This window comes from Elephantulus edwardii, unplaced genomic scaffold, assembly GCF_000299155.1.
Source record: "Elephantulus edwardii isolate Elephantulus edwardi_28Jun2011 unplaced genomic scaffold, EleEdw1.0 scaffold00124, whole genome shotgun sequence".
NCBI lineage: Eukaryota > Metazoa > Chordata > Mammalia > Macroscelidea > Macroscelididae > Elephantulus > Elephantulus edwardii.
This window is the reverse complement of record NW_006399874.1, coordinates 1,798,167-1,825,901: the sequence shown is the minus strand read 5'-3', so window position 1 is coordinate 1,825,901 and position 27,735 is coordinate 1,798,167. Positions and strand designations below refer to the sequence as shown.

Here is a 27,735-nt window from a genome sequence, read left to right as displayed (position 1 = left end):
GTGGAATTATAAAATGGTACAACCACTCTGGAAGGTAGTTTAGTGTTTCCTCAAAAAGCTGAACATAGACTTTCCATATGACCAGCTATTCCTCTGCTTAGAATATGCCCCAAAAAATTATAACTGAGGCACAGAAGGAGAGTTGTACGCCAGTGATCATAGAAGCATTATTCACCATCAAAAGAACATGGAAACAGCCCAGATGTCCAACCACTACCGAATGGATTGAAAAACTGTAGTACATTCACACAATGGAATATTGCTCAGCATTGCAGAAGCAATGATTTTGTAACTTACTACTTAACTTAGGAAGAACTGGAGAGCATTATGCCAAGTGAACTAATTCAGTGCCATAAGGAAAAATACTGCATAAAACCATTGTCTTAGAATGACTATGATGATACAAGGTGGGGAAGGGAGGAACAGAGGGAGGAGGATGGGCAGGGTAGGGAGGTTAATCATAGGATCTCACAATTTGATGGGTGAGGGTGGTGAAGGAAATGGGAAAAATCTGGTGTGAAAAACAATGTACTTGAACTTTGCAAACAAACCAGTATAACAGGTGGAGGGAAGACTTAAAAAACTGTAAAAAAAAAAAAAAGATTCTGAACCATCTGTCTGGAATGAGCACAAACTCTGTTGTGTGGGAATACCCATACTATGACTATGATGACCCTAGACAGTAGGACAGGGAGCTCTGGTCAACCAGTGATAACAAAGTGCACTGCAATTACAAAGGTATGTAGTTCGAATTCAACCAATTGCACTGAAATTACAAAGCTTTGTAGTTCGAATTCACCAACTGCTCCACTAGAGAAAGATGGGCAAACTCCTCTCATACAATTAGGTTCTAACTTGACAGCACACAACAACAGCAGGCAGAAGACATTAAAACATAGAGCAATTGAAAGACAAAGTCATTTCTCACAACCTCCAGAAACTTCCTGAAAGAATGGTTTAGGCATGTCTGCTCTTCTGAAGTTACAAAAGGTAGAACTTTAGGAGAAAAGCAAGACAGAAAAAGCTTCCCATTTCCCCATAATCCAGGGGTCTCTGGGGCATTCAGATTGCAGACAGAACAGAGATCTGATAGTTAGTTGTAGGAATTATATGTTGTAAGATATCTGCCCACCTATATCTCATTTAGAATTTTCTATAAACAGTTTCTCCCTGGCAGATAAGAGACTATGAAAAAAAGTATTCCCCTCGATCATGCTAAAAGAACAAGAATGCACATTCATAAACCAGGATCAAAATAACACTGGGTTGGCAAATATTATTCTGACAAATGATAGTAACAGTATTCACTATATTTACACAGAAAAAAAATGGCTCTGTGTACTGAAATAGATTGCCTAACAAATGGATAGAGAAGCTGTGGTATATTCACACAATGGAATACTGAAAAACAAGGAACTCAAGCAATATTATTCAAAATGGTTGACTCTGGAAATATCCCAGTCACAAAAGGACAAATATTGCATGGTGCAACTGTTGTAAAAGAGGACTGACTTTGGGGTTGGGGAGAGATTGAGTAAGATGGGTTCAGTAATGCATATTGTATTAAAACAGAGGAAGGAAACTGTTTAAAAGAGATGGGTGATTAGGTATTTCTGTCATGACAGGAGTCTACAGCGATGGCTACACGGTGTAGTGGACCTAGGGGAGGTTTTGTAAAACAATGAAAGAATTTTACTTTTCCAAGAGGGTAGTGTTCTGGGGGAAGGCTTGGGAGGGGAGAAATGTGCAACAATGAATGAATGGAATTCCAAAGCCTCTAAATTTTTACTGAAATTAATAATAAATTTAAATGTAAAATAAAAAATTAAGTTAGAGTAAGGATGGCAATGGATTTATAACTGCTCATGCTAATAACACGATATCGTGGCATGGAGGAGGAATAGTGGAACTGTATCTACATTTACAATATTATTCTTACCAAAACCATTTATGGAAAATAGGAACTGCATTGGAACATGTATCTCTGGATTGGAAATGATCATATTGTTAATATTTCTAGCCTTAAGCTTAAAAGATTACAATGTTCAAAACTATTTGTTATATATTTGTTTAAATTTTTCCTCTTTTAACAACTGGGATCTAGAGGGAAGAGAAAAGACCAGAGAATGGCCAAAATTATTGGGGCAACTATTGCTGCCAGTTTAGGGCCTGTGTCAGGAAAAGGAAGTCTTACTCATAAACAGTGCCACCCAAAGGTAATGAAGGAGGTCAGAATTGCTTCCACTGTGGAAAGGTGGGCCATTTCAGTAGACAGTATCACAGACAAGAGCCACAGATAGGCAAGGGAGTAGAGGGAAAGCTCCCACTCATTTGCTTTAAGTGTGGATCTGAAGGACACTTGGGCAAGGGTGGCCCACATCAGGTCCTTGTGACTGAAAGGACTGACAGGCCCCAGCTCCCAGCTGGAAACAAAGGAGGACACTTCAATGATTTAGATCCTCCCAGAAGAGCTGTGGGTGAGCCTTAACATTACTGGTAAGTATATTCATTTTCTCCTGGACACAAGAGCCTACTATTTGGTCCTAAAAGCCTTCTGAGGTCCCAACTCTTCTCACTATTTCTTACTTATTGGAATTGACGGAAAACCTCCTAAGTAGTTCCTTACTTCACCTCTGTCTTGCATGCAGACTTCTGAGCTGTAAAACAACCCAGTGGTAGATGGAATTTGCTCCAGGACTTAAGAACAATAAATTACATAGTTGAGCCTCTACATCTTGTGGTTCCTAACCTTTATACTATAATAGACAAAGTGCTAGTCAATAGGCCTTTTATTTTAAGAACTACCTTCCTTCTGTAACTTGATTTGTGCCACTATTAGAACCTCTACTAAGACTATTATTGCTTTTTAATTTTTGACTCATGTACTTTTTACATGTTAGTTAAATTTGTGTCTTCTAGGCTACTACAGTTCCATGATACATCTTCAAAGACATGAACATGTATGGCTAAGAACAATTGATAACAGTGCATTTAACTTTCAAAATCAATCTCCACAATAGTCTACATGTTTCCTATTGCCAAAGGGGCCCTTTAGAGTAGTGAAAGATCTTCACCCTGAAACCTAGAGCGTCCCTTTTCAGCAGGAAGTAGCTAAGAGAATATACCATCCCCTTTTCCTTATGAATCAGGGTGAAGTCTCTCTCAGGGAGGAGTGATAGGGAATGGCAAAGGACGCAGTGAGAAAGGAGATTAATTAGAACTGGCTTTGAAAAGCACTGTGGCAATGGGACAATTTAAACAGGCATTCAAGGGGGGGGGAAAGAGGAACAAACTAGGGGGAAGGGTAGAGAAAACAGTGCAACAATGAATGAATGAATCCAAAATCTCTGCAAATGTTCATTAAAATTAATAAAATGTAATAAAAAATAATATATTATCTTCTCACTTTTGGTAAATTATTTTGCTTCAGTCTAGAGCTTCCATTTGAGCTATATTTAAGTTCATGTGATATTATTAAACAAAAACCTTTCATTTAATTTACCTAGTGATGTACATCCTATAAATTTATAATTGACACTTAACAGCAAAGCCAAAACGTTGTGAAAGCAGCTGGGTCATTGAGAGTGATCTCTAATCTACCCCCCCCCCAAAATAAGTGGGATGACTTTCTTGCCTGGCAAGAATGACTGAAAAAATATACTTCTAGATAGATCAAAGGAGCTAAACTTAATATTCTGCTTAAGTGCTCCTACTGGGCAGAACTATTAATTGTCCAGTCTTGACTAGCCAATGACAAACTGATCAACATCTCCAGTGTTTCATCTCAACTTTTTGGTCAGAGTAAAAGCAAACACTCTTGATACTATCAATGTAGCAAAACAAACAAATCCATTGCCAGCGAGTATAATCTGACTCAAAGCAATCCTATAGGACGGAGTACAGCTGTTCTATAAGGTTTCCAAATATTTATGAAGATTTGCTATAAATCTGTTCTGAAGCACAAAGGCACATCCTTACCCCACAAAAATTTCAAAAATGAGAATCTATGTGACTCTGAGCTATACTTCTTAGGGCTGCTTAACATTGGCCTAGACATTTCAAGTTTCACGTTCAGTCTCCGAAAAAGAAATATATCACTGATTCTATTGACCAAGATGCTTTCATCACATCTTTCTAAATTAAGAATAAAATTTTATTTTAGTAAAGACAGACCTTTAAAATAGACATATATCCAGCAGAAACTTTATAAACACAGGGGAAAAAATAATTATAAGCATAAAGTTCACTATGCTTTCGTGCCAGCACTGACCTTCTGTTCCAAAAGCAATGTGTTTGTAGGGATAGCTGCAAAAGCCTTGTAGCTTGACTTGGTCTTGTATTGCTAGAATGAGTAACCAGAAAGCAAGAACAGAGATGAAAAGGAGAAAGAAAAGGGCATAATTTTAGATTAGTTCTAGCAAGTTAATGACATGTTATCAAATGAAGGGGAAAAGTCTTATGCTTGAACAACTTGTTTCTGACAGGATAAAAAAAAATTAGCTGAGTTAATATTTTATTAGAATGAGAAGCAAAGAAATACCATAGTAAAATATCATCCTAGACATCAGAGGTAATTGTATGCTACTCAATTTCAGAACTTAAAAACATCCATTTCTACAAAGTTATATATAAATTTCTCATTAGCAGAATTTCCTCTTAGGAGTACTATTCTAGAATTGAGAGAGGGTTTCGCTTGATCCTTAAAAATGTGTTTCTTTTTTATAGTTTCATAATTAACAAATGGCATGCCAACAAGTTTAGCTGAACTCTTGATACATATTCTTGCATCATTCCTAAAAACAAGGTCAGAATAGTGTTGAGCATGAAGATTTAAAAAAAAAAAAGAGAAAGACTATCAGTAATGTAGCTATTAATTTGAATAAAATTAATATCAGCAATTTACCACCATAATGGAAAAACTAGGATGTTAAGCACTTTATCTTAAATTTATTTTCTTAAATTCCACCATAGTCCCTGAACTTTCTAATAAAGTGATACTAATGAGGATCACAAAGGCATAGGAAATAAAACATCTTGAATTTTAAATAAAATTCAGAAAAATATGGTTCCATTTTGTGGTGTTTGTGGGGAGGGAAGTGAGTATGACCAAGTCGTAGAAATCAGTATCTTATGCACAATCAAGACCTCAGTTTAGATAATACCCTGGGTTCCAAGCTGCTAACCTAAGTTCAAGGTTTCCATCACTTCAGAAGTCTATGTCTCAGGAAGCTACACTAGGGGGTCCTGAACCAACAGGAAGTCAACTCAGAGCTCCGGGGTTCATTAGTGACCTAGAAAGCAGACCAGAGGGGTCTCTAGAATAAAACAATATAAGAAACTAAAATAAAACCAAAAGGATTAAGGAAGTTTTGGAGTAACCTTCATTGTGCTAGTATGGGTAAACTAAGAGGCTGGCCCTTTTGATTTCCTTAGGAAGAAGTTGAAATGGCAGTGCCAGATTCTTTCTTAAGAGGGAAGTCAATATCTATCTAAAGCAAGAACATTGTCCCTTTTAATGTTTGCAGGTGTTTTGTTTTGTTTTGTTTCCTGTTTATTATGTTCTTCAATCTCATAGCCAAGAGGTTGGAACTGACTCTTAGCTGACCCTCCATTGGATTTCCAAGACTGTAAATTGCATGAGAGGAGATTGCTGCTCTTTCTCTCTCAGAGGTGCTGCCATCAGAGAGATGTGATCTTTGAATTAGCAGCACAGTTCACGCAAACCAACACAGCAGAGGACCTATTTATTAGGTTAGAATAATCAAGACAAATGAGTGACTTGAGGTCTGGTAACACTAAGTGTCATAGAACACCACTTAGATAATTCCAGGACACAATACACTAAAGCACTTACACATACTTACACAAATATGTACATAGAATATAGGCACATGTACTCAAATTTACACACATATACATAGTCACTAACTGACTTACTTGTGTTTATGTAAGTGGTGGTTGTTGTTACTATGTACCATTGAGTTGGAACTGACCCATAATTGACACTGCAGCAAGTTTTCATAGGAAGTTATTCACATGGGAGGAGATTGCCTATATGTCTTCTGTGGAATAGCTGGTGGATTTGAACTGCATGCCTTTGGTATTACACCACAGCTTTTTATCACTAAACCACCAGAGCTCTCTATGTTTATGTATATACATTCATAGTCTGTCTATGCTTACATTCATACATATATCTAGAGATAGATATAGATAATATAGACATATGTTTCTTTTGTTAGGTGCTGTCAAGTACAATTCATAGCAACCCTACAGGAACAATAGATCTGAACCTTGTCCTATTCTCTGCCATCTTCATCATCTCTGATCCACGTCAGCCCACTGCTGCAGTCACTGTGTCAATCCATCTCATCATATATTTTCCTCTTTCACAGATCCTCTGCCTTTCCATATATATATATATATATATATACATACACACACACACACCCTCACAAATTCAGTCAAACACACATGCACATACACACACATAAACACATACTCACTAGAAGCACTTCAGAAGTTACATGCTTTTCCCTCAAACCTCAAACTCTGGATATTCACTTTTATCTGTCACCTCCTGCTTCTTATCTCTTGTCTGCCATAGACAAAGCAGTTTGACCTTCTGTGAATCTCTGCATATGCCTGGTTCCCATTTTCTATGTAAGCAGTGATTGTAAGAGAATTTGTTGAGTCTCTGCAAGCCCTACTTCTCTACATGGACCCTTCTCTCCTCTGATCTTCAAACTATTTGGATATGGATTCAGAAGGAAATGCTATCTCTTGCCAGGGAAGAGAAGCTGAAATCTATCCAATGTCAACCAACTCATAAGTCACATCGGAATTTAGACACATTCACACCAGCTCAATAATAATTGTGCATGTATCAATCATGTACTACCTCCTCTCATTTCAGAATTCCTAATATTTGGAAGCAGGAGTGGCATCCACAATCCTAAACAGCATGCCTCTGGAAACTCTATGAACCTTGAGAAATGATGATAGTTATAGAAAAACTTCAGGTCTTTCGTTCCTAGGGTCACTATGAACCATGCTGGACTCAACAACAATCAACAACAACAACAACAATCATTTATAATCTTAGCCGTCCTGCCTTCACCTGGGCTAAAGAATCTAGTTGGAGTGGTTTTTACAGATAGATTTCTTTTTAATGAAAATATAATGCTACACAGAATTTTAGAGCAAAAAATTAGATTGGAGGCCATCTGGTTCATCCCTTCATCCAAGACATGTTCTTCTGTTCAGTCACCATGTGAACATTTGCCTACACCCCAAGGCAGCTCATTCAGGTCTAATTGTAAGATTTGGTACAAAAAATCTCCCTTGCATTGAGCCAAAATACACTCCATGCTAGATTTCTCCATTTGTCTTATGTCTCCCTAGTTGAAATCATGGCACTTGCTACAAGTTCTCTTCTGCATTATAAACTCTACATTACACTTTTTAACTCCTTTATGGCTCTCTAACTAAAGAATTCCACTACCCTCATCACTTTCTTCTGCCAGTATTTTTTTATATTTTGTGGGAGACAGGAAGTTAAATATTATTATCATCTCCATGAAATTGATGCTCAATGCAATAAAGATAACAATAATTGGGATTATCTCCTTGGTTATTTTGTGAAGAGATTAAAATATCCATGAGATTGAGGCAGGAGTAATTTCACGCGTGGGATCACACTGAGCATGCAATCATTTTAACTACCTTATTTATCTTTCTGTAAAAAATGTTTTAATTAAATTCCATTGTATCCTAATATAATTAGCAGAACAAAAAGATGGGATTTGGACATTTTCTGTACCCAGTCTCTTGTTATTAGGGTTGATTTGTCATTGTAGGTCATGAAGATTAGGAATTTTATGTATTATCATTAGCCATTTTGTTAGGCATGACATTTTTACCATCATCCAAGTCATGTGCCAAAGGTAGAGAGTTCTCGCTACAGCATTCTCTCAGCCAGCTGGACATCAATTTATCCTGCAAACCCATTTAGATATGGCAGTTAAATGAATGACTCCTTCCACAAGTATTGATTATCTACCTACTACATTATCTTCAATTCTCTAGGTACTAGAGACTAAGAAATAAACAAAATATTTAAAGCTTTTAGGGAACACAAAATATTAAATATGTCATAGAGCAAATCTGGTGGCCTAGTAGTAAGAAGTTTCACTGCCAGCCCAAAGGTAGGCAGTTCAAATCCACCAGGTGTTCTTTGGGGAAAAGTAAGCAATCTCCTCCCATGTGATTTATAGCCTATGAAAACCAGCTGAAATATCAGATGTAAGTTGGTTCTGACCCAACAGTATACAACTACAACATATTTTGCATAGTTTGCAAGCTAATAAAGATAAAATACAAATAACTAATGCTGTTAATAAAAATAACATCATATAGAGACAAATGATATAAAGAAAATTGAAATAGCATGGTGGAATAGAAGGTGATAGCAAGTATATTTTATATTGTGCGTGCAAAAAGCACAGATAAATTCAGAGAAATATCTCATCATGTGTCTCTTCTCCTCATTTATGATATAATGATATGGAGACAGACTGTATCTTTGACACACCCCTTTCCTGATCCTGAGCCATGCAGTCTTTCCCAGCTTTGTTCTGACTACTGCTTCCTGGTCCAAATATAGGTTTTACCTAAGCATAATCAAGTGTTCTGGGATTCCCATTATTCTCAGAATTAGCCACCTTTTGTTGTGATCCAAACAGTTAAATGTCATTGTATAGTTAATGAACACAAATAGATATTCCTCTGGTACTATCTGCTTTCAGTTATGATCTGATATTTGTGAAGATATCCCTACTACCATGACTTCTTCTAAACTCAGCTTTTATTTCTGGTAGTTATTCATCAGTGTACTGTCCAATCATTTTTGGAAGCTTTTCAAAAAGATTTTCCTTGTGTATGGTACTAGTAATATGATTCAATAATTTCCACACTATGTCAGACCACCTTTTTTCTGGAATGGGAATAAATGTGGATCTCTTCAAGTCAGTTGGCCAGGTGATTATCCTCCAGATTTCTTGGCACAACCTGGTGAGCACATCCCTGGCTGAATCTGTTTGTTGAAATATGTCAATTTGAATGCCATCAATTCCTGCAGCCTTGTTTTTGGCCAGTTCCTTCACAGCAGCTTAAACTTCCTCTTTTATCACCATTGGAAATAGAAATATCATTAACTTTGTGACAAAATATAGACTAAGAGAAATTTACTGAGAACAATTAGATATTGTTTCTAGTTCCTCACTGATCTAACTTTTGTTGTTATTGTTGTGTGCCATCGAGTCTGAACCACCCATAGCTGACCCCCTAGTGAGTTTTCTGAGTCAGTATTTCACATAGGAGGAATTTGTCCATTCCTCTCCCATTGAGCAGCAGCTAGTGTATTCAAATTATGTGCTTTGTGGATTGAAACACAGCTTCTTATCCCTACTCTAGCCTCCTCTAAAACATGCATCTATTTTTTTCAGTCTTATTTGCATGCTCAGTGCTCAAAAATATTTGTTCGGTCCAGTATCTTTTCTCTGGCCGTCCTAACTAGATATACTCTTTTAACAAAAGAAAATTATTAGAAGTAATGGAGTTTTTCATTCTAATATGGAGCATAGTTCTTCAACAACACTCCAAAGCTTTTATGTGGTGAAACAATTGCATTGGTTTCCTTCTTTGATTTAAATTATGAATCCCTCTACTCAAGGTTGAGTTAGGTAACGTGAATAACAACCTGTCACACTTCAGGTTAGACTATCATTTAACCATACGTATAATAACTGATCAGCCTGACCCTGAATGGACAAAAGTACAATAAAACCTGCTGTATATCTTCTCCTTGTAACCTCTGTGTTCAACTAGCATTTGATAAATTTTTATTAACCATCTACTACATGGCTTGACACCCCAGTGGCACAAGGTTCAGCATCACATCAAACCCAGGTTACCTCAGTACAGCATATTGACAGAAGAGTGCTGTACCTCTGAGAAGAATGTTCCTCCACAATATAATAACAACTGACTTTTAAATACAAAAGCCCTTCCTGATGTCTTGTTGACCCTAAACAAGAGGCTTAAATGAAAAAAACAAACAAACAAAACCCCATCCAATATAGTATGTTGTTGTTGTTATGTGCCATTGATAAATGATGATAGTTATACAAAGGCTTCAGGCCTTTTGATCATCGGGTCACTATGAGTCCTGCTTAACTCAAATACAATCAACAACAAAAACAATTACTACTGTATGATTTATAAAGGGAAAATGTAAATGGATAAAACGGAGTGTCATTTTGGCACATAAGTGATGCTAATCATATCTAGTCTTATTGATAAGCAATGTTAGACACTACAATATAAATTCTTTGTGTACAGATAGGGATTCCAAAAATATATTATGTCCATTCGGAAAATATAAAATTCATCCAGAGTATTGTATTCAGTTTCCAAATAGATTTCACCTTCACTTATTGCTGTTAGATATGATCAAGTCAGAAATGACTCGTAGCTGACCCTCTAGCAGATTTACTTACAGAGGCAATTAATCACACTAAAGGAGACTGACATCTTCCTTCCAATAGCAGCTAGTGGATCTGAACTGGGTGCCATCGAGTTGTCAGTGCAATTCCTTTTCCCTGAACTACCCTGGTGAGTTATCATTGTGTTCTAATATCCTATCTCATGCCTCATTGCTCCTACCTAAAATTCTACCTCACCAACACACACTGTCATAAAGTTGACTCTGATTCATAGTCATTGTAAAGGACAGAGAAGAACTATCTCATCAGTTCTCTAAGTCTATAGATTTTAACAGGAGGCACTGCCATGTCTTTCTCCCATGTAGTGGTTGGTAGCAAGTACCCAAACATTTTCATTATTACTCCAACATCACTCACTCACTCATTGCTGTCAAGTCAGAATTGACTCATAGTTGACCTGCCAGCAGATTTTCAGAGGCTGTAAATCATATAGGAGACTTTCCAACTTTCTCTCACAGAGCAACTGGTAGACTTGAACTACTTGTCTTTGGGTCAGCAGTGTAACTCCTTAACCACTAGGATACCAAAGTGATCATGGCTCATGGAGGCTCAAAGTAAACTATGCTAGTTGCTTTAACCATAGGGGATATTGAGATTTGTAGTTACAATCTAGGTGCATTGTAGTTATCATCTAGGTGCAGGTGAATGTAGGAATTTCAGATTACACAAGCAAAAGGAGGAGAGAATCCTGGTGGTGAGTCTCTGTACTATCAAGACCAAATCATAGAAACATGATCAAGAAGAACTGAGAGTAAATTATGATCCTTGGTGACCATCTCAGCATTGTTCAAACTAGAATCTCTCTGACTTTGGGTCACACAAAGAAATTTATTGACTATTGCTGTCAAGTTTCCATAATTATGTATATTGAAATATTTGTTGTTGTTGTTGTTATGTGCCGTCGAGTCGCCTGCGACTCATAGCGACCCTATGTACAACAGCCCTAAACTCCGCTCTGTCCTGTGCCAATAGCACTGTCTCTGATACTCCCATCCCCATTATCCCAGTCACTGAATCAATCCACCTCATAAGGGTATTATAAATAAAGGCTTTTTAAAAAAAATTATCTTATTATTTTTCTTGTGTGTACTACCAAATCAGATCTGACCAGTACAGGAGGAGATTGCCACTCCTTCTCCAGCGGAGCATCTGGTGGATTCGAACCACATACCTCTGGGAATACAGTGCTGCTTCTTGCCACTAGGTCACGAGAGCTCAAATAAAGGCTTTTTAAAGGCTCATAAAATACTGCAAAGCTTCCAACTGATTCTTTTAGCAAGCTATGCATGCAAATATCTGTAATGTTTATGTGTACACATGCTCATAGAACTCCTTATAGTTAGATGAGATCTTCAGTTCATCTTTAGTGAACAACAGACTATATATGCTTTTGAAGTAATGCGATTCCATTCCCATATAGAATAGCATGACAATTCACAAGGAAGAAGTTTGAAATTATTTTATAAATGAAAGTAAATAAATTGGGAACCTAAACATAACATCATAGATGAGTTTAATGAAACCTATCTTTTTCAAAGAAAGAAAATGTCTTCTATAAATATAGATCAAAAATAGTTTGTGTAACATTCAGTGATCCATCCTAAGGGCAAAGATATGTTGAAAATATTTTACAAATATATCAGAAATAAAAATATCTGCTAATCAATTATATCATACTCCTTCACTAGATGAAAATTTTATGAAAAATTCGATGAAAAGAAAACATCAAATGCATTTTATCTGGATTTAGCTCAATAATTTTCTAGCTATTCCATTTTATTTTAATATCAAAAGACAGTAGGGTTCAGACTTTGAACTAATATCATTCAAGTATTCTTGTTTTAATTAGATGGCCATCTATGTTCTAAGACCCCTTTCCTTCCGGGATCTGGGACTGAGTGAAGCTGATCAGAATTTGAAGCTCCTGGACTTCAAAGCCTACCCTGTGCTCAGATTAGCACCACAGTAGAAGGGGCAAGACAAGAATCAACCTATAAAAGCACACAAATGCTTTGATATCACAAAGCTTTTGTCTATTTCCATCTATAATTCTGTAAAACAATCTTACCAATTGAAGAAAGTCAAATTAAAGATGAAAAGAAACTGCTATAAGTTTTATCTCTCCCCAGATCAATTTTAATGAATTTTTTAGGCTGTAGTTACAGTTTCTGCAAGTAGTTTATGATATATATAAAAAAGAAAAAGTATAGGTTGACTTCTACCTGGAGAGATTATAGCAGCCAGCAAGGAAGAAATAAGTATGACAAAAATCAGCATGCCTCAGAGAACAAGCATTTTAACAGAAGTTGGCATAAATTATTACTTTTATATCCTCAGAAATGTATAGCCATGCTAAGAAATTATTTTCATATTCAAACAAATATAGCAATATTGACAAATGTGTTTAATTCATTCTTTTTAATGATTGTCAAATACCTTATTAATTTCTACAAGCTTTTTTTTTTAATTTGGGAATTAAAAAAAATAAAACAAAGAAAGAACTATATGCTGAAAGTTTTTACATGCTGAGAGTGGCCAAGAGTTGTAAAGAAAAAATGGACTTTCAACAAACAGTCTTTATCAAAATCCATAGAGGTTCCTTGTTCTTCAACTTTTTCACTAAATCCAAATCAAGACAAACGATGAACAAATGCCATAAACAAAAAGATATAAACACTTTGAAGAAGTTTGAGCAATAAGATTATTATTCACACAGGTAATAATGATACACATCATTGTAGTGCTTAATGCATGGTTCAAGAAACAATTATAAATAAATTCAGAAAACTTATATTTCAAAGAATAAATTTTATCCAGGGTTTTAAATATATCATTAGCAAATTCAAGGATACTTATGATGAAAAAGATAATAACCAAAAAACAACAGATAAATGGGCTGTAGTAAGATATCAAGAATATCATCCAGGAAGAATGCAAAAGGTCACATTGCAAAGAGAGAAGAGGAAGACAAGACTGAGATGAATGTCTGAATAGACTCTGAACATTGCACTAGAGTGCAGGGAAGTCAAAACAAAGGAAAGAAATAGGAATTTAAGGAGTTGAAACTGAGATTTCTAATGACAGCTTTGGAAGACAAAGCAAAGTATTATAATGAAAAGTGCAAGAAGCAGGAGTCATAAAATCAAAAGAGTTAAACTGGCTTGGCATTTCTTAAACTGAAGGAACTGAAGAGCAAATTCAAGCCTTGAGTTCCAATACTTACAGATGAGAGGGGCAAAGTATTGAATGACCCAGGAAACATCAAAAAAACATGAAAGGAGTATACAGAGTCACTGTACTAAAAAGAATTAACTAACGCAGAAGAGTTTCATGAAACAACATATGACCAAGAGACAAAAGTGATGAAAAAGGAAACTCAAGCTTCTCTGAAGGAACTGGTAAAAATAAGGGCCCAGGAATTGACAGCATATCAATTGAATATTTCAACAAGCAGATGCATCCCTTCACTGCTCACCAGGTTGTGTGAAGAAATCTTCAGGACAGATATATGATCAACTAACTATAAGAGATCCCTATACATTTCCATTTTTAACAAAAGTGATCCAGCAGTATGGAAATTATTGAATGATGTCATTAATACCGTACACAAATAAAATCTTGGTGAAGATAATTTTAAAAAATGACTGGAACAGTAAATTGACAGATGACTTTCATAAATGTAAGCTGAGTTTAGAAAAGGTTGTGTACTAGTGACATCATAGCTAGTATCAGAAGAATCTTGGCTGAAAACAGAGAGTATCAGATGAATGTCTATCTGTTTCATTGACTATGCAAAGGAATTTAACTGTGTGAGTCATAACAAACGGTGTCTAACCTTGGGAAAAATGGAAGTATAAGCACACCTAATTGTGTTTGTGCAAAACTTATATTTAGATAAGGAATCACTCATCAGAACAGAGCAAGTAAACATTACGTGCCCCAAAAAGGAGTTTGTCAGAGATGTGTCCTGTATCCATACATTTTTAGGCTATATGTGTAAGAGATAACTAAGAAGACTTCACTTTTTGAGGGAGAATATAGCATCAGGATTGGAGGAAGATTCATCAACAACCTACACAATGTAGATGACTCAATCTTGGTTGTCCAAACTGAGGAGGACCTGAAGTTTTTACTGAAGAAGGTCAAAGCCTGCAATTTTCATTATAGGTTGAAGTTCAACATCAAGAAAATGAACATTCTCACTACTGGGCTAACTGAAAGCATCATGATAGATGGTGATGAGATAGATTGTTAACAATTTCAGCTTGCTTGCTTCCACAATCAACACTCTTGGCACCTGCAGTCAGAAAATCAAAAGAATTGCTTTAGGAAAATCTATTGTCAGGGACCTCTCTAAAATGCTGAAGAGCCTCAATATCAGTCTAGAGACTAATGAGTGCCTAATCTGCTATGCGTCAGAGAGCTGGACAATGACTAAGGATGATAGAAGAATTGATGCCTTTAAGTTGTGGTGTTGGAGAAGAGTATTGAATATACCATGGACTGCTAAGAGAACAAAAATATCTGCCCAGGGGATGGTGAAACCAAGTTTGTCCTTGAAGGCATGGATTTTGAAGCTCTAGCTCACATACTTTGAGCATGTTGCCAGAAGAGACTAGCTCTGAGAGAAAGACATCATGCTTAGAAAGGTGGACAGTACAGGAGTTGAAGACCTTGGATGAGATAGATTGACATAGGAACCGGGATAGTGGGAGTATGTATGTCAGAGGCAGTGAGATTGGCTCCAGATAGGAAAGGGTTCAGAGCTATTGGGCATAGAGTCGCCATGAGTTGCAGGCAAGTCAATGGTATATAACAACTCATGAACAATAACTGATTTAAAAATCATACCAAGTTAGATTTTGTCCAATTTTATTTGCTTTAAAAGTTAAAAAAGCATGGTTTTACTAATTCTAAAAGTATAAGTTTTTGAATGACCTAGACATATTCTATAAATCGAAAATTCCAATTACTATTGCTGAATAATGAGGATTTTTAGAAGTATTAAATTGAGCTAAAACTGCTAATTAACCTGAATCATTATATTGTAGTATTGAAATCATAGGAATAAAGCATGTAGTGTCAAGTATCAACAAAATTAAATTAGAATAAACATCACTCTGCCAGTATGAAATATGTTACCAAGCAAAGCTATTCTCTGGACTCCAACTTTTGGTGTATAAAATGGGACTAATAATATCAGCAGTATATATTTATAAAAGTAAACTGACGTAGTTAATTTATCATTTTATATAACTACTAGGATAGTCTTCAGCTCACACAAAACATTAAAATACTTGACAAATATTACTAAGTGTTCTCATTAAGGATTTGTGGTAGTTCTGTGGTTAAATACTCATTTATCAGTGGCTCAAATCCACCAGCTACTTTAGGAGAGGAATATGAGTGATCTGCTCTATTAAGAGTATAGTCTTGGAAACCCTTTGGTGAAGATCTACTGTGCCCTGTAATTTGGAATTTACTTGATGGCCGTGGCTTTAGGGACTTTGGTTTGATTACTATAACTAATTATGAGGCCAATCTCCACTTAGTCTTCTGAGATCAAATTCCATACTTTGGGCACATGACCAGGAGGGACCAGTCCTTGAAAAAGGACATGATGCTTGGAAGGATGGAAGGGCAGTACAGGAGAAGAAGACTCTGGGTGAGATGAACTGATAAAGTAACTGGGGTAATGGAGTAGGTGTTTCAGGGTTAATGGGACTGGCTCAAAAGGGCAGGCTTCAGAGCTGTAAGGTTGTTATGAGTCACAGGCGACTTTTATGGCACGTAACAACAACAAGGCAAAGCTGTTGGTTTTGTGTTTCCATTTGTGAAATGTCAACTCACTAAACATGCATATTCCTAACAGAACTTCTCTTATTAATTATATCTAACAATAATACAGGATATAGGATTTCCTATATTATTTGGGTGTATTACTAGAATAGTCTATTCCTTGGAGAAAGACATTATATTTGGAAAGGTGGAGGGATGAGGAAGGAGAGGAAAACCCTCAACTTGGTGGATTGACACAATGACTGCAGCAAAGGGCTTGGGTGTGTCAGAGATTGTGAGGATGGCACAGGATAGAACAGGGTTCAGATCTATTGTTCATAAGGTCACTATGAGTTGTATTCAACTCAACGGCACCTAACAGCAAAAGAACATAATAGACCTGTTGTCTCACACTCCTTTAGTGATTTTCTTGTCTATATTTACATCTCATTATGTTTGTATTGTCTTATTATTTTTTGGTGGTTGCTCTAAATTATATGTGTAAATGTGTGTATGTGTGTGTGTACATAAAAATGGTCGCAAGCATAGCAGAGTTTACCAGGATGGTACAGAGTGAGGTGGGTTTCATGTTGTACAAAAGGTCAACGTGAATTAGAGATGACTCTTTGGCAAATAACAACATATAGATTAGGGGTAAACAATTATTCCTTAATAATATTTAAAAAAAAAATAAGAAGAAAACTAGACCAGGGGTAGTCATCCAGAAGATACTTGATGCATCTGTTTTTGTGTGGGGTTTATTTAAGTTGAATTACAATGCACATAAGACCATAAGAGTCCCTTCATCTCTAAGTTTTTATCATCTAAAGAGTGGCATTGTTAAGTTAAATCCTATGTTAATTTTAAGCTTTAAAAGTTATTATAATTTAAAATCCCTCCCTCTTAGTAATACAGAAAATTTCATTTTTGTTTTACTAATAAAACAACTCCCAGATCCTGGGTAGATCTGAATTATGAATTATTTGAGAAAAGTTTGGAAGCTATCATGTCTTAGAATAGAACTAAGTTCTATTCTATTCTATTCCACCAGGGAAACTGATTTCTGGTGTCATTCTTTCAAATATTTCCTTTCATGAAGAAAAAAAAATAGTGTCATTTTCATATCTTTGCTCAATGGGTTGCTTTATATTTCTTCTCAATTTTATTGCCTTATATCCAGTTTCCCCACTTCTTATTTATCTTGTAATTGCTATATGTTTAGTGTTTATGTAAAAGAGACAACTTTCACAGTAGATTTGTCTGCTTCCTGTTTCCCTATACCTACATAGTTAAGTCAATGTTGATTTACCTTATGGTAGAGATAATAAATCAACCTCATAGTTAGTAAGAAAATTAATAATTCTAAATGAATTGGGCAAAATAAATATAAAGGTTTTTCACTCTGACATCACAGTAATATTAACCCAACTCTGAGATAAAATACCCAATTTTAAAGTAATCTTGTCTTCTATTCTGTCAATACAGGATATTTTGATGGATGATAGGCTCCATATTATTCAATAATCAGAATCACATTACGTTCCCAAATATCAACCAGTTCTAATTCTGTCAGAGGGTCAATGATCTAATTCAAATCCTACCTTTAAAAATACATTTACAATCAGATGTGCAACAAGCTTTAGTAAGAAGTGGATTTATAAAACCAAAGATGTTTTTCTGAAACATCTATAACTTAAGAGAGATTATAATATAATTTACTTACACATTCAAATATAATAAATAGCACTTTCCCTTACATAAGTACTATAGTCCTTGTAGGAACAAAATTAGTATGTAAAAGAAATTATTTTCATCTGTGAACAAAGACTCTTTCATATGTTAAAATAAGCATGCACCATGCAATGTGGAAAAAAAAAATAATACCTTTGGTTTCATGTTTTCATGGTCTGTTGACATGGGCAATGCACAAGGTGAAATCAGCTCCGTGGTTCTTGTTAGCGAGATGGGAGGTGATGGGGTTGATGCAAATAATCTATGGTCGGATATTGTGCCTTGAGATTTCCCAGATCTTGAAGATAAGGTCCTACTGTCAGAATATGGGTGCAGTGCTGAAGGGCTGAGCTGGGGCTCTGGGATGAGCGGATTAGCATGAGGGAGAGAGGAGTACCCCATGGTAGAAAGAGAGGCAGTACTGGCATTTGAGATGGGGTGTGAAGGGGTCCCTCTCTGCCCAGACAGGTGGGGTGATGTTTTTCTAGATCTGTTCATCATGCTGTAAAGAGCTGCGGAAGGTTGGAAACATTTCTCTGAAGAGGAAAGCATGGCTTTTTGGTTAACAGAAGATATGGAAGATGGTGCAGAGGAGGCTGAAGTGGTTGTGTGTGTGTGAAGACTCCTGAGCTTTTCCAGATCCCTGAGGTCAGTATCCTGTTTGCCTTTGAATGGTGAAAGAGATGTGCTTGGTGGAACAGGAGGAAGCCCCACAGAACCAAACATACTGGCTTGGAGCTGGGAGAATGTTGTGCTACTCTTCAAAGAAGTGGACGGTGGTGGCCCTTTCTCTACATTGGGAGAAACAAGGCTACTGCTCTCATGTGTTGTAGGAGTAAACGAGGGCCCCAGAGAAAATGGAACAGACTCAGTGAAAGCAGGTACAGGAAAGGATGGCGGGGCAAATTCCGAAAGGTGATGCTTTCCTTGTTCTGAGGACCCTGCTGTTAAGCAGCTACTTGAGAGTGATTTCTTAGGTGTGGGCGGGGTCTGCTTTACTTTCTGATCAAGTGTGAGTGTGGAAGAGGTGAGGGAGTTGAGAGAAAAAGTGGGGCAGGAGGCAGGGGAAAATGGTCTTTGGTGAGAAGGGTTTGACTTGAGAATAGCAGTGAGGAGGGACAGCCTTGAGGGCACTGGACACTTCCCCCCTGACTTAGAGAGATTTCCAGTAGACGACATTTGACTGCAGATAGTAGAAGAAGAGCCACGGAAAGAGGAGACAAATGGTTTGGGGCTTGGAGAGAGTGAGTGTGTGATAATACGAACTGGGATGTACAAAGCTGCATTTGGCTTCAGGGAAGAACTAGAGGGTGGTGCAGGGGAAGCGGTTCTCGAACTTTCTCCAGGACTGAGACCATGGGAGGTTAACGTTGTTGTCTTCTTTAGAACTTCAGGTGTCAGTCCAGGTTTTTGATCTGCTGAACTTGGACTGGACAAATTAGAACATGGCAGCTGAGTAGAAGGGGCAAACTGTAGCCTCGAGGAAGTGGCCTTCGATGCCAAAGAGGGTGAAGAGTGAGCAGAAGTTTGAAAATAAGTAGCTGTTTCTTCCACAAAGACCCCACCGCCATGGTGCCTCCTACTGTGGAACTCCTCTAGGACAGAGGCGCTGCTGAGATTAACTGGGTCAGGTCCTGGTTTCTGATTAGTTGGAGAAACAGAGAAAGCAGGTGTTTTACAGGCAAGCTGCTCAGAGGTAGTGGGAGAAGCAGTTAACTAGAGGAAAGAGAAACAGACAGATTGAAATAGGACATTCATTACTTGGAAAACTATCAAAATATCCCTGTCACTTGTGTGTGTTCATGCAAACAGTCCTCTTATTAGCACAAATAAGAGCACACATCTAAACCTCAACAAAAATGAAGGCGATTCTGTTTTGCATATGACACATTGTTCTGAATTTGAAATAAACATAAACTGTGAATGTAACCTATTTTTCTTTGTAAGAATAAAAATCAATATGAAATTGTATGCTTGCATATGAAAAAGAACTCACTAACAATGTTCAAAATAGTTATCCTAATTTGGAATTGTATGGTTTGAAAATATTTAAATCGTCACCAGTATAACTTTCAAAAATTTACATTGGTATCTAGAAGATATTTTCTTCCATTGGAACAATAGAACACATACTATAATGATAATGGCTATAGTCCTTTAAAGATTTACCACACTTCAAGTATTTAAGGTTTTTATAAACTCTGAGACTTTGGGCTATTCCTACAAGTTATAAACCTAAAAAAAAAAATGCCCATACTTCAAAAAAAATAACACCTAGTAACAACAACTACAAAAGTGATATATTTATATTGGTAAAGAAAAGGGCAGTTTTAGCTTATTTAGAAGATAATCTGAATTGTCTGAATGAACATTTAACAAAAGGCTTGGGTTATGCTAGAATTACATCAAAAGTATGATCAAAAAAACCAGAGTGCTTTACAAATGTAATCTGCTTGAAATAAAGTAATCCAGGACATCCTACAGAAAAAAACAAAAAAGGCACCTTCCAAAAGTTGGTGAGTAGCACCATGAAGTAACAAGGTGCTTGATTTTGCTATTTTAACAAAAACATTTAGTATGTAGGTAGTCAGCACTGAAAGACTAAGAGTCTCTAAAGTAAAATTTTCTAAATAGAGGTTCTTCCTTCAAAATTATTGACTTGACTGCATCAAACAAAGAGAAAGGATAAAAGCATGTTCCTAACAAGTGGTTAGTTATAACAGGTGTTCTGATCCATGATGTCCCACATGGAAAACTTGTTCTACAGGATTTCCTAGACTCTGTCTGTCAGAAACAGACTACAGGCCTCACTTTGGAGGCACCTGTAGGAGGATTCAAACTTTCAAGCTTTTGATTAAGTAGTTCTAGGGCTTAACCTTCTGTGTAGTAAGAATTTAGGGAATATTATTCATTCCAAATATTATTGCATAATTGTTAAGTATTTTATGCACCATGCATTAGTCACATATTAGGCCAATATATAGGAAAAAAGCAATTAGGAAAATCTTGTTTTCCAAGCATAGTATAAAGGTTCTTGATGTTGCTTTATAATATGTTAAGGATACTTCCATCAAGTCGTTGGCAATGATTATCCTATCATAGCATTTTAAGCTCAAAAGTTTAAAAAAGCTAATTTTAGATCTAAATTTTTCATTTACTTGGCAAACATACTCAAAATAAATAAGTCCTTCTTTTACGTTCATATTGATGTGTATTCTTGCAACATAGAATTTTGCTGCATACATAATCCTCCATGGAATAATACCATAGAGTTGGAAATGCCTCATAGCTGACACTCGTAGAGGGTTTTCAGATGCCTGGGAGGAAATTGCCCATCTTTCTCCCATGGAACAACTGGTGGATTCAAACCACCTATCCTTGCATTGGCAGGGCAATTCTTTACCACTGACCCATCACACCTTCACTGACAAAATGAGGAAAACCTCAAAATCAGAGGTACTTGAAGATCAAGAAGAATTCAAAAATAAAAATAACAATAAAAGCTTAACAATTTTATTTATTTTTATGAAAAACAAAAGCTTAACAATTCTCTCACATGTTTCACTAAGAAACAACTCTCCTGAACCAGTAAGTGATTGCATAACTGATTCATGTGGTGGGAGAATACACTTAAATTTAAAAACTACTATCTGGGCTGCCAAATGTTTCTGTTAGCACAGTGTAGTTATGTAGTCATCTCTTGTCAAATTAGTATTTACTCTTAAAAAAAAAACACCACACCATCCAAAAACATTGTTGTAGAATTAACAGCGCTTTCAGGTCACAGTTTGGGTCTCCCTGCTATCCCCATATAAACAAAATTAAAGGTCTTCACTAATTGTTCTTATGATTGGTCTTTCCTCATAGACAGAACAAAGAAATCTCAAGATTTTAGAATGTCTTTGCTTTTGTAAAGCTGAAAAGAGTTGTTAATTAAGGAATTCTGTAAACTTATAACAATTCAAAGCCACTGCCAATGAATCTATTTCAACACATAGCAATCCTACAGGAGAGAGTAGAAATTCCTCTTAGAAATTGCCCTGCCAACACAAAAGTACTCCATGCAAATCCATCAGCTGATCCATGCGAAAAGGATGACCAATTTCTTCCCATGTGGTTTACTATCTTTGAAACCTTGCTGGAGTGACAGCTCTGGATCAACTCAACTTGATGATAAACAACAAGTGTCTTTACAGAAGCAGACCATCGTATCTCTTTCTAACAGGGCAGCTGGTGGATTCTAACTACTCCTTCTTTGGTTAGCCCTTCAATAATTCAGTCACTGAACTACAAAAATCCCATTAGCTTCATAGTTAGTTACCTGTTTCCAAATAAGTTTAATTTCTACAACAAAACAGCAAATTCATCCTAATTACATTCCAATTACCACTGCATGAAGATCGTAGAACCATAATTTTAAGAGTCTCATTAAGAGAAAGAAGAAAAAAAAACCAAAACACAAAATAAAAACCCTCCAAATTCTTTAAGATTAAAATTTCTAATTACTGAAGTCATAATTTACCCAAGATAAATGACCACTGAGGGTCTTCTGAGAATGTTTGTGGATATAATGTCCCTATTCGGTAATATTAATCAACTTTTGTTGTATATCCCAATGTGTCAATTGTTTCTTGGGAGAGAAAAAAAATGGGAAATCGTCCTTACAGCTTAGAAAACCTGAAGGGGGGTTGTTAGGAGTCAAAATCGACTGAGAGTCAAGTCTCAACTGGAAGGCAGTGAGAGTTATACTTCATTGTAATCCACCATCACATTGATTTTTTTTTATTAATTTCAATGAACAGTTACAGAGATTGTGGATTTCCATTCATTCAATGTTGCACTTTTCTCCTTAAAATTGAATCAATACACACTTATGTTCAAAACTCCATAAGCTTTGTTGTGTCTAAATGTATTACCATGAACAAAAGATGTGTTTTTCATAGTAAAATGTCTCTGCTGCAATCCAGTCTCATTACCCTCATTTCTAACTACTTGGCATTCTGAGTTAATGAATATTTTTTTTTCCAGAGTCAACCTTCTGGATCCTGTCCTCATTATTTTAGCCATCTTTGTCTCTTGCCAATCTAGCTTTGAATCAATCCCTGTGTTCCTATCTCTAGCTTATTTAATGCTGGTGAGGAAAAACTAAATAAAACAACTCACTTATTGGCAGAGCCACTGTTCTTGATTTATGAATTGGACACTGTGTTACAGTACTAGCTGAAAGTAAGGTTTGTGCTTTTCTTGCACCATATTCTAATTCACATGTGGGCAGGTGAGAGAGACATTGTGGAATAATGTCATCACAAATACAAGATTTACAGTTTCTCTTTCATAGTTGTTTTACTTTCTTCCATTCTAGCACAGGGTGTTCCTGACTTCCTCTCTCATTCTTCACAACAGTGGTTCCAAAAGGTTAAAACTCTCTGCTAATTCTTTACCTGCCACTTCCCCCATAATATCCAAGAGATTATTCAGGTATCTTATCTCCAGGAAAAATTGAGAATATTGAATAAATTGTTGCTTTGTTTTGTTGTGTGTGTGTGTGGTTGTTTGTTTTTTTTTTTCTTTCTAGGTCCAATTTCCTCTCCTTCCTTCATTCTAATGAAGAATGGATGACCCAATGTACAGAAATAACATGAAGAAAAGTCATTAACTCTCCAATCCCCATTCCAAGGAACTCTAGAGTCTGAATGGCAGGACCCACTTGACTTTTGAAGAAAAACAGAACTTACAGCTGATGGGAGGGTCAGAGATAGCATTTATGGTAGTAGCTAAGATAGCAACCTTTGTTCTTTTAGAGGCCATTTCTGAGATTACACTCTGATGGCCTGGTGGGTAAAGAGTTGCACTATCAACACAAAGGCAAGTGGTTAGAATCCACCAGGTGTTCCTTAGGAGAAAGATGAATAGTCTCCTTTCATTTGGAGTACAACCACTAAAAATCCTTGGGAGGGTCAGCTATGAGTTGGTTCTGACTTCACCACAATGAGTTTGAGTTTTAATCTATGAGAATAAAAATAGTCAACTGTCAGATTTTTGCATTAGTGTTTCAAAACTCTTTATTTACCCCTTTAGCTGGACAGACATGGAGAGCATGCTGAAGGCTTGTTCACTTCTCCACTCATGTGTGCATGTTAGTAACTTTTCCTCTGTCTTCGTGCTGTATGACTGATTTGACCTTGCACTGTTCTGGTCACGAGCTCACATTCAGGTAACAAAATGGAAATCTTTCTTCTTTTTAAAAGCATTTTATCCCTGTGTCCTCTGAATCACAGCAGCACTTGCCTTTTTAGGAATCTCATTTCATTCTTTATCCTCCATATCTGGTAGAGTTATCCTTTTTCTTTTTTAATGGCTTTATCATTCTAGCATAACTATAGACCAAAAATCCTCCCAAGCTTTTAAAAAGTATAATAAAAATATAAAGCACCAGTAATGGAGTGTAAAAATGCCCATGATTCTTTCTTCCATCCATGAAAAAATGAGTCCTCTTTCACTCCCATAATCTAGGACTTTTGGCCAATGTGATATTAGCAAATGTGTTACAAGCACTGACTTGAAAAGTAATAACATACTGGGCCTTGCTAGTCTGCGGGGCATTGAATATTGCCATGAAGTTGGTGAGCCCAAGTCAGGGTGTCAGAGGATGGATGAGAGACTGACTACATCTCAGCACACAGCCAACCAGACATCAGCCAACTTAGCCAAACACAGACGCATGAATGAGCCTCAGCAAAGGACAGTGAAGCATGACCCAGATATTCCAAAGTGCGCAGTTAAGCACAACCCAAATTGTTGACATGCAGGATTGTGAGCTAAATAGGTGATTGCTGTTCTAAAAACAAATGCACATAAAGAGACTAAGACTCATCTAGAGCCCATATCTTACATAATTACAGGTCCATTTTGTTCTCATCGCAGCCAAGTCAGTATAATACATATATACTATACATATATACATAATACTATATTGATATCCTTACTTTCTGGCTCCCTACAAAGTCATGCCCTTATATAATTCCCTTTATCCATAGTTGGATAGCTTCTAACTGAAGAAATGTGGCAAAGCATCAAATCAGAGTTTTAAGTTAAGATAAATTTTTCTGGATGGTCTTTACCCAGTTAAAAGGGAACTTTACAAAATTATCTCAAGTCTGAAGACTCAAAAGACCACAGGTTTCCATTCTCTTGTTACAAGCATTATAAATGTAAGTTGTCATAAATCAGAGGCCTAAGGAAGTATATTCTGTTAATATGATAGAGCTGAGAAAGGGGCCCATACCTAACCGAGTCTTCTAATGAAAATAGTATTTGTTGGTGCTAGGTGCCATCAAGTTTACTACCATTTGTAGTGATCCCAAGGGACAACAGATCGAAACGTTGACCTATCCTGTGTCATTTTCATGATGTCTACCACACTTATGTCCATTGTTGAAGTCAGTGTGTCAATCCATCTTACGTTCCTTTATTTCATTGACCCTTTACTTTTCTAAGCATGAGACCTTTTTCAAAGACTGGTTCCTCCTTAAGATGTGACAAAACAACATGAGATGAAGTGTCATTAACCATCGTTGCCACTAAGGAGAACCCTGGTTGCATTCTTCCAAGATGAATTTGTTTGTTCCTTGAACAATCAATGGTATATGTAACACTCTATGCTAAAACCATAGAGTCAACTATTCTTCAGTCTTACTCGTAGTTCCGCTTTTACACACAAAGAAATTGAAAACATAGTGGCTTAGGTCAGGTACTTCTTTATCTTTAAAATTATACTCTTGTTCTTCAGCATTCTAAAAAAGTCCTTGACAGTAGATTTGCCCAATGCAACTTATTTTTTTAATTTTTTTTCTATTTTGACTCTTGATACCATGGACGTTGATTGTGAATCCAAGTAAAATGAAATAATGAAAAATTTAAATATTTCTCCCATCTATCTTGATGTGGATTCCTGGTCTAGTTGTAAAAATTTTGTTTTTCCTTATGTTGATGAGTAACCCATATTGAAGGTTATAGTGTTTGATCATCAGTAAGTGTTTTAGGTCTTATTCATGTTCAAGGTAGCAAGCATGATTGTGCTACTTGCATAACACAAATCGTTGATAAATCTTCCTAAAATCCTGATGCCACATCCTTTTTCATAGAGTCCAGCTTCTCTCATTTTGTATTAAAAACACATTGAATACATATGGAGAAGGGATATAGCCATGACATGCAGCTTTCCTGATTTTAAACCTGGCAGCATCCCCTTGTTCTCTTTAAGTAATTGCTTCTTGCTCTATGTACAGACTTTTTATGAACACAATAAAGTATTCCAGGATTCCTATTCTTTTCAATGTTATCCATAACTAATTATAATCCCCACAATCTGAATGTCTTTGAATAGTCAAGAAAGCACAAGTAATTCTTCCTCCCCTGACTTTCTTTCCCCTTCTTCACTTTCCTCTTTAACTCTTCCACATGGCCTATATTCTTTCACCAACCATGCCTCCTTTGTAAACCTTTTTCACTTGTTTTGATAATTTTTTTAAAGGACACAAGTAATTCTTGCATTCTTCTTTCAGCCAAGTTCTATTTGACATCAACAATGATATACCTTGTTTCATGGCCTCTCCTGAAATGTTTGAATTTCTGGAAATTTCCTGTCTGTATACTTGCTCTAGCCATTTTTTTAATACTCAACGATATTTGTTTATGTGTTATATAATAACATTGTTCCATAATTTCTGCATTATTTTGAATCCCCTTTCTTCAGAATGGAGACAGCTATAGATCTCTTCTAGGTGGTTGGTCAGGTATCTGTCTTCCAATTTTCTTGGCATAGACATATGAGCATATCAGGGCTTCATCTGTTCTGAAATACTTCAAATGGTATTTTGTCAATTTCTAGAGCCCTATTTTTCGGCCAGTGCCTTCAGTGTAGCTTGAGCATCTTCCATCAGTGAAATTGGTTCTTGATCATATGCTACTTCCTGAAATGTTTCAGCATTGACCAATTCTTTTTGGTACAGATAACATTTAAGAGAATTTGTATGGTTTGGTTTTTCATGTCACTAAATTTATGGTAATCCATTATGCATTATAGCTTCCTAAAATCAATAATTACTCAAAGCTCTTATCTTTTCTTAATTCTTTCTAAGTCGTGACATTTCTAAGACACTACTTCTTTACAATACTGTTTTATGTTTGGCCTCCTATTAATCATTTCCTCCTAGTTCATCTTCTCATTAGAAAGATGAGTCTTTTGACTGGGACAATCTTCCTTCTTTACTTGGCACTTCCTTGACAATTGTTCCTGTCTGCAGTGGTCAGCTGGACTGCTTATCTGGCTGGAAAACTTGGACTCATCCTTTGAGTTCCATCTATGTAATATCATAATAAGAACCCTACCTAATACTCCACGTTGACTTAGGTATCCTTCTCAAAGCATAGGCTATATACTATTAATGTTTATAGGTGCATCTGCATTGTAAATCTTTCGATATTAGATATCCTCTTTTAACTCTTTTATGACCCAAGAAACGTTTTTTTTCCATCTTCATTTTAATGAGAGAACTTTCATGTCTTAGTGGTAAGAAACAGTACTGTGAAAGAAAGAAAGAAAGAGAGAGAGAGAGAGAAAGAGAGAGAGAAAGAAAGAGAGGGGGGGAGGGAGAGAGGG

At 36.4% G+C, this 27,735-nt stretch overlaps 1 protein-coding gene across 1 annotated transcript in view; it reads right to left on the bottom strand.

Moving 5' to 3' along the window:
• Positions 1 to 27,735, bottom strand: part of LOC102860264 (mucin-17-like) — a 199,340-nt gene that overhangs the window by 134,768 nt on the left and 36,837 nt on the right. The window contains exons 4-5 of the mRNA XM_006893154.1: positions 18,228 to 19,790; positions 4,271 to 4,342 (exon numbers count right to left, since the gene is read on the bottom strand). Of these exons, the coding sequence (XP_006893216.1) occupies positions 4,271 to 4,342; positions 18,228 to 19,790 (1,635 nt within the window). The remainder of the gene's footprint in view (positions 1 to 4,270; positions 4,343 to 18,227; positions 19,791 to 27,735) is intronic.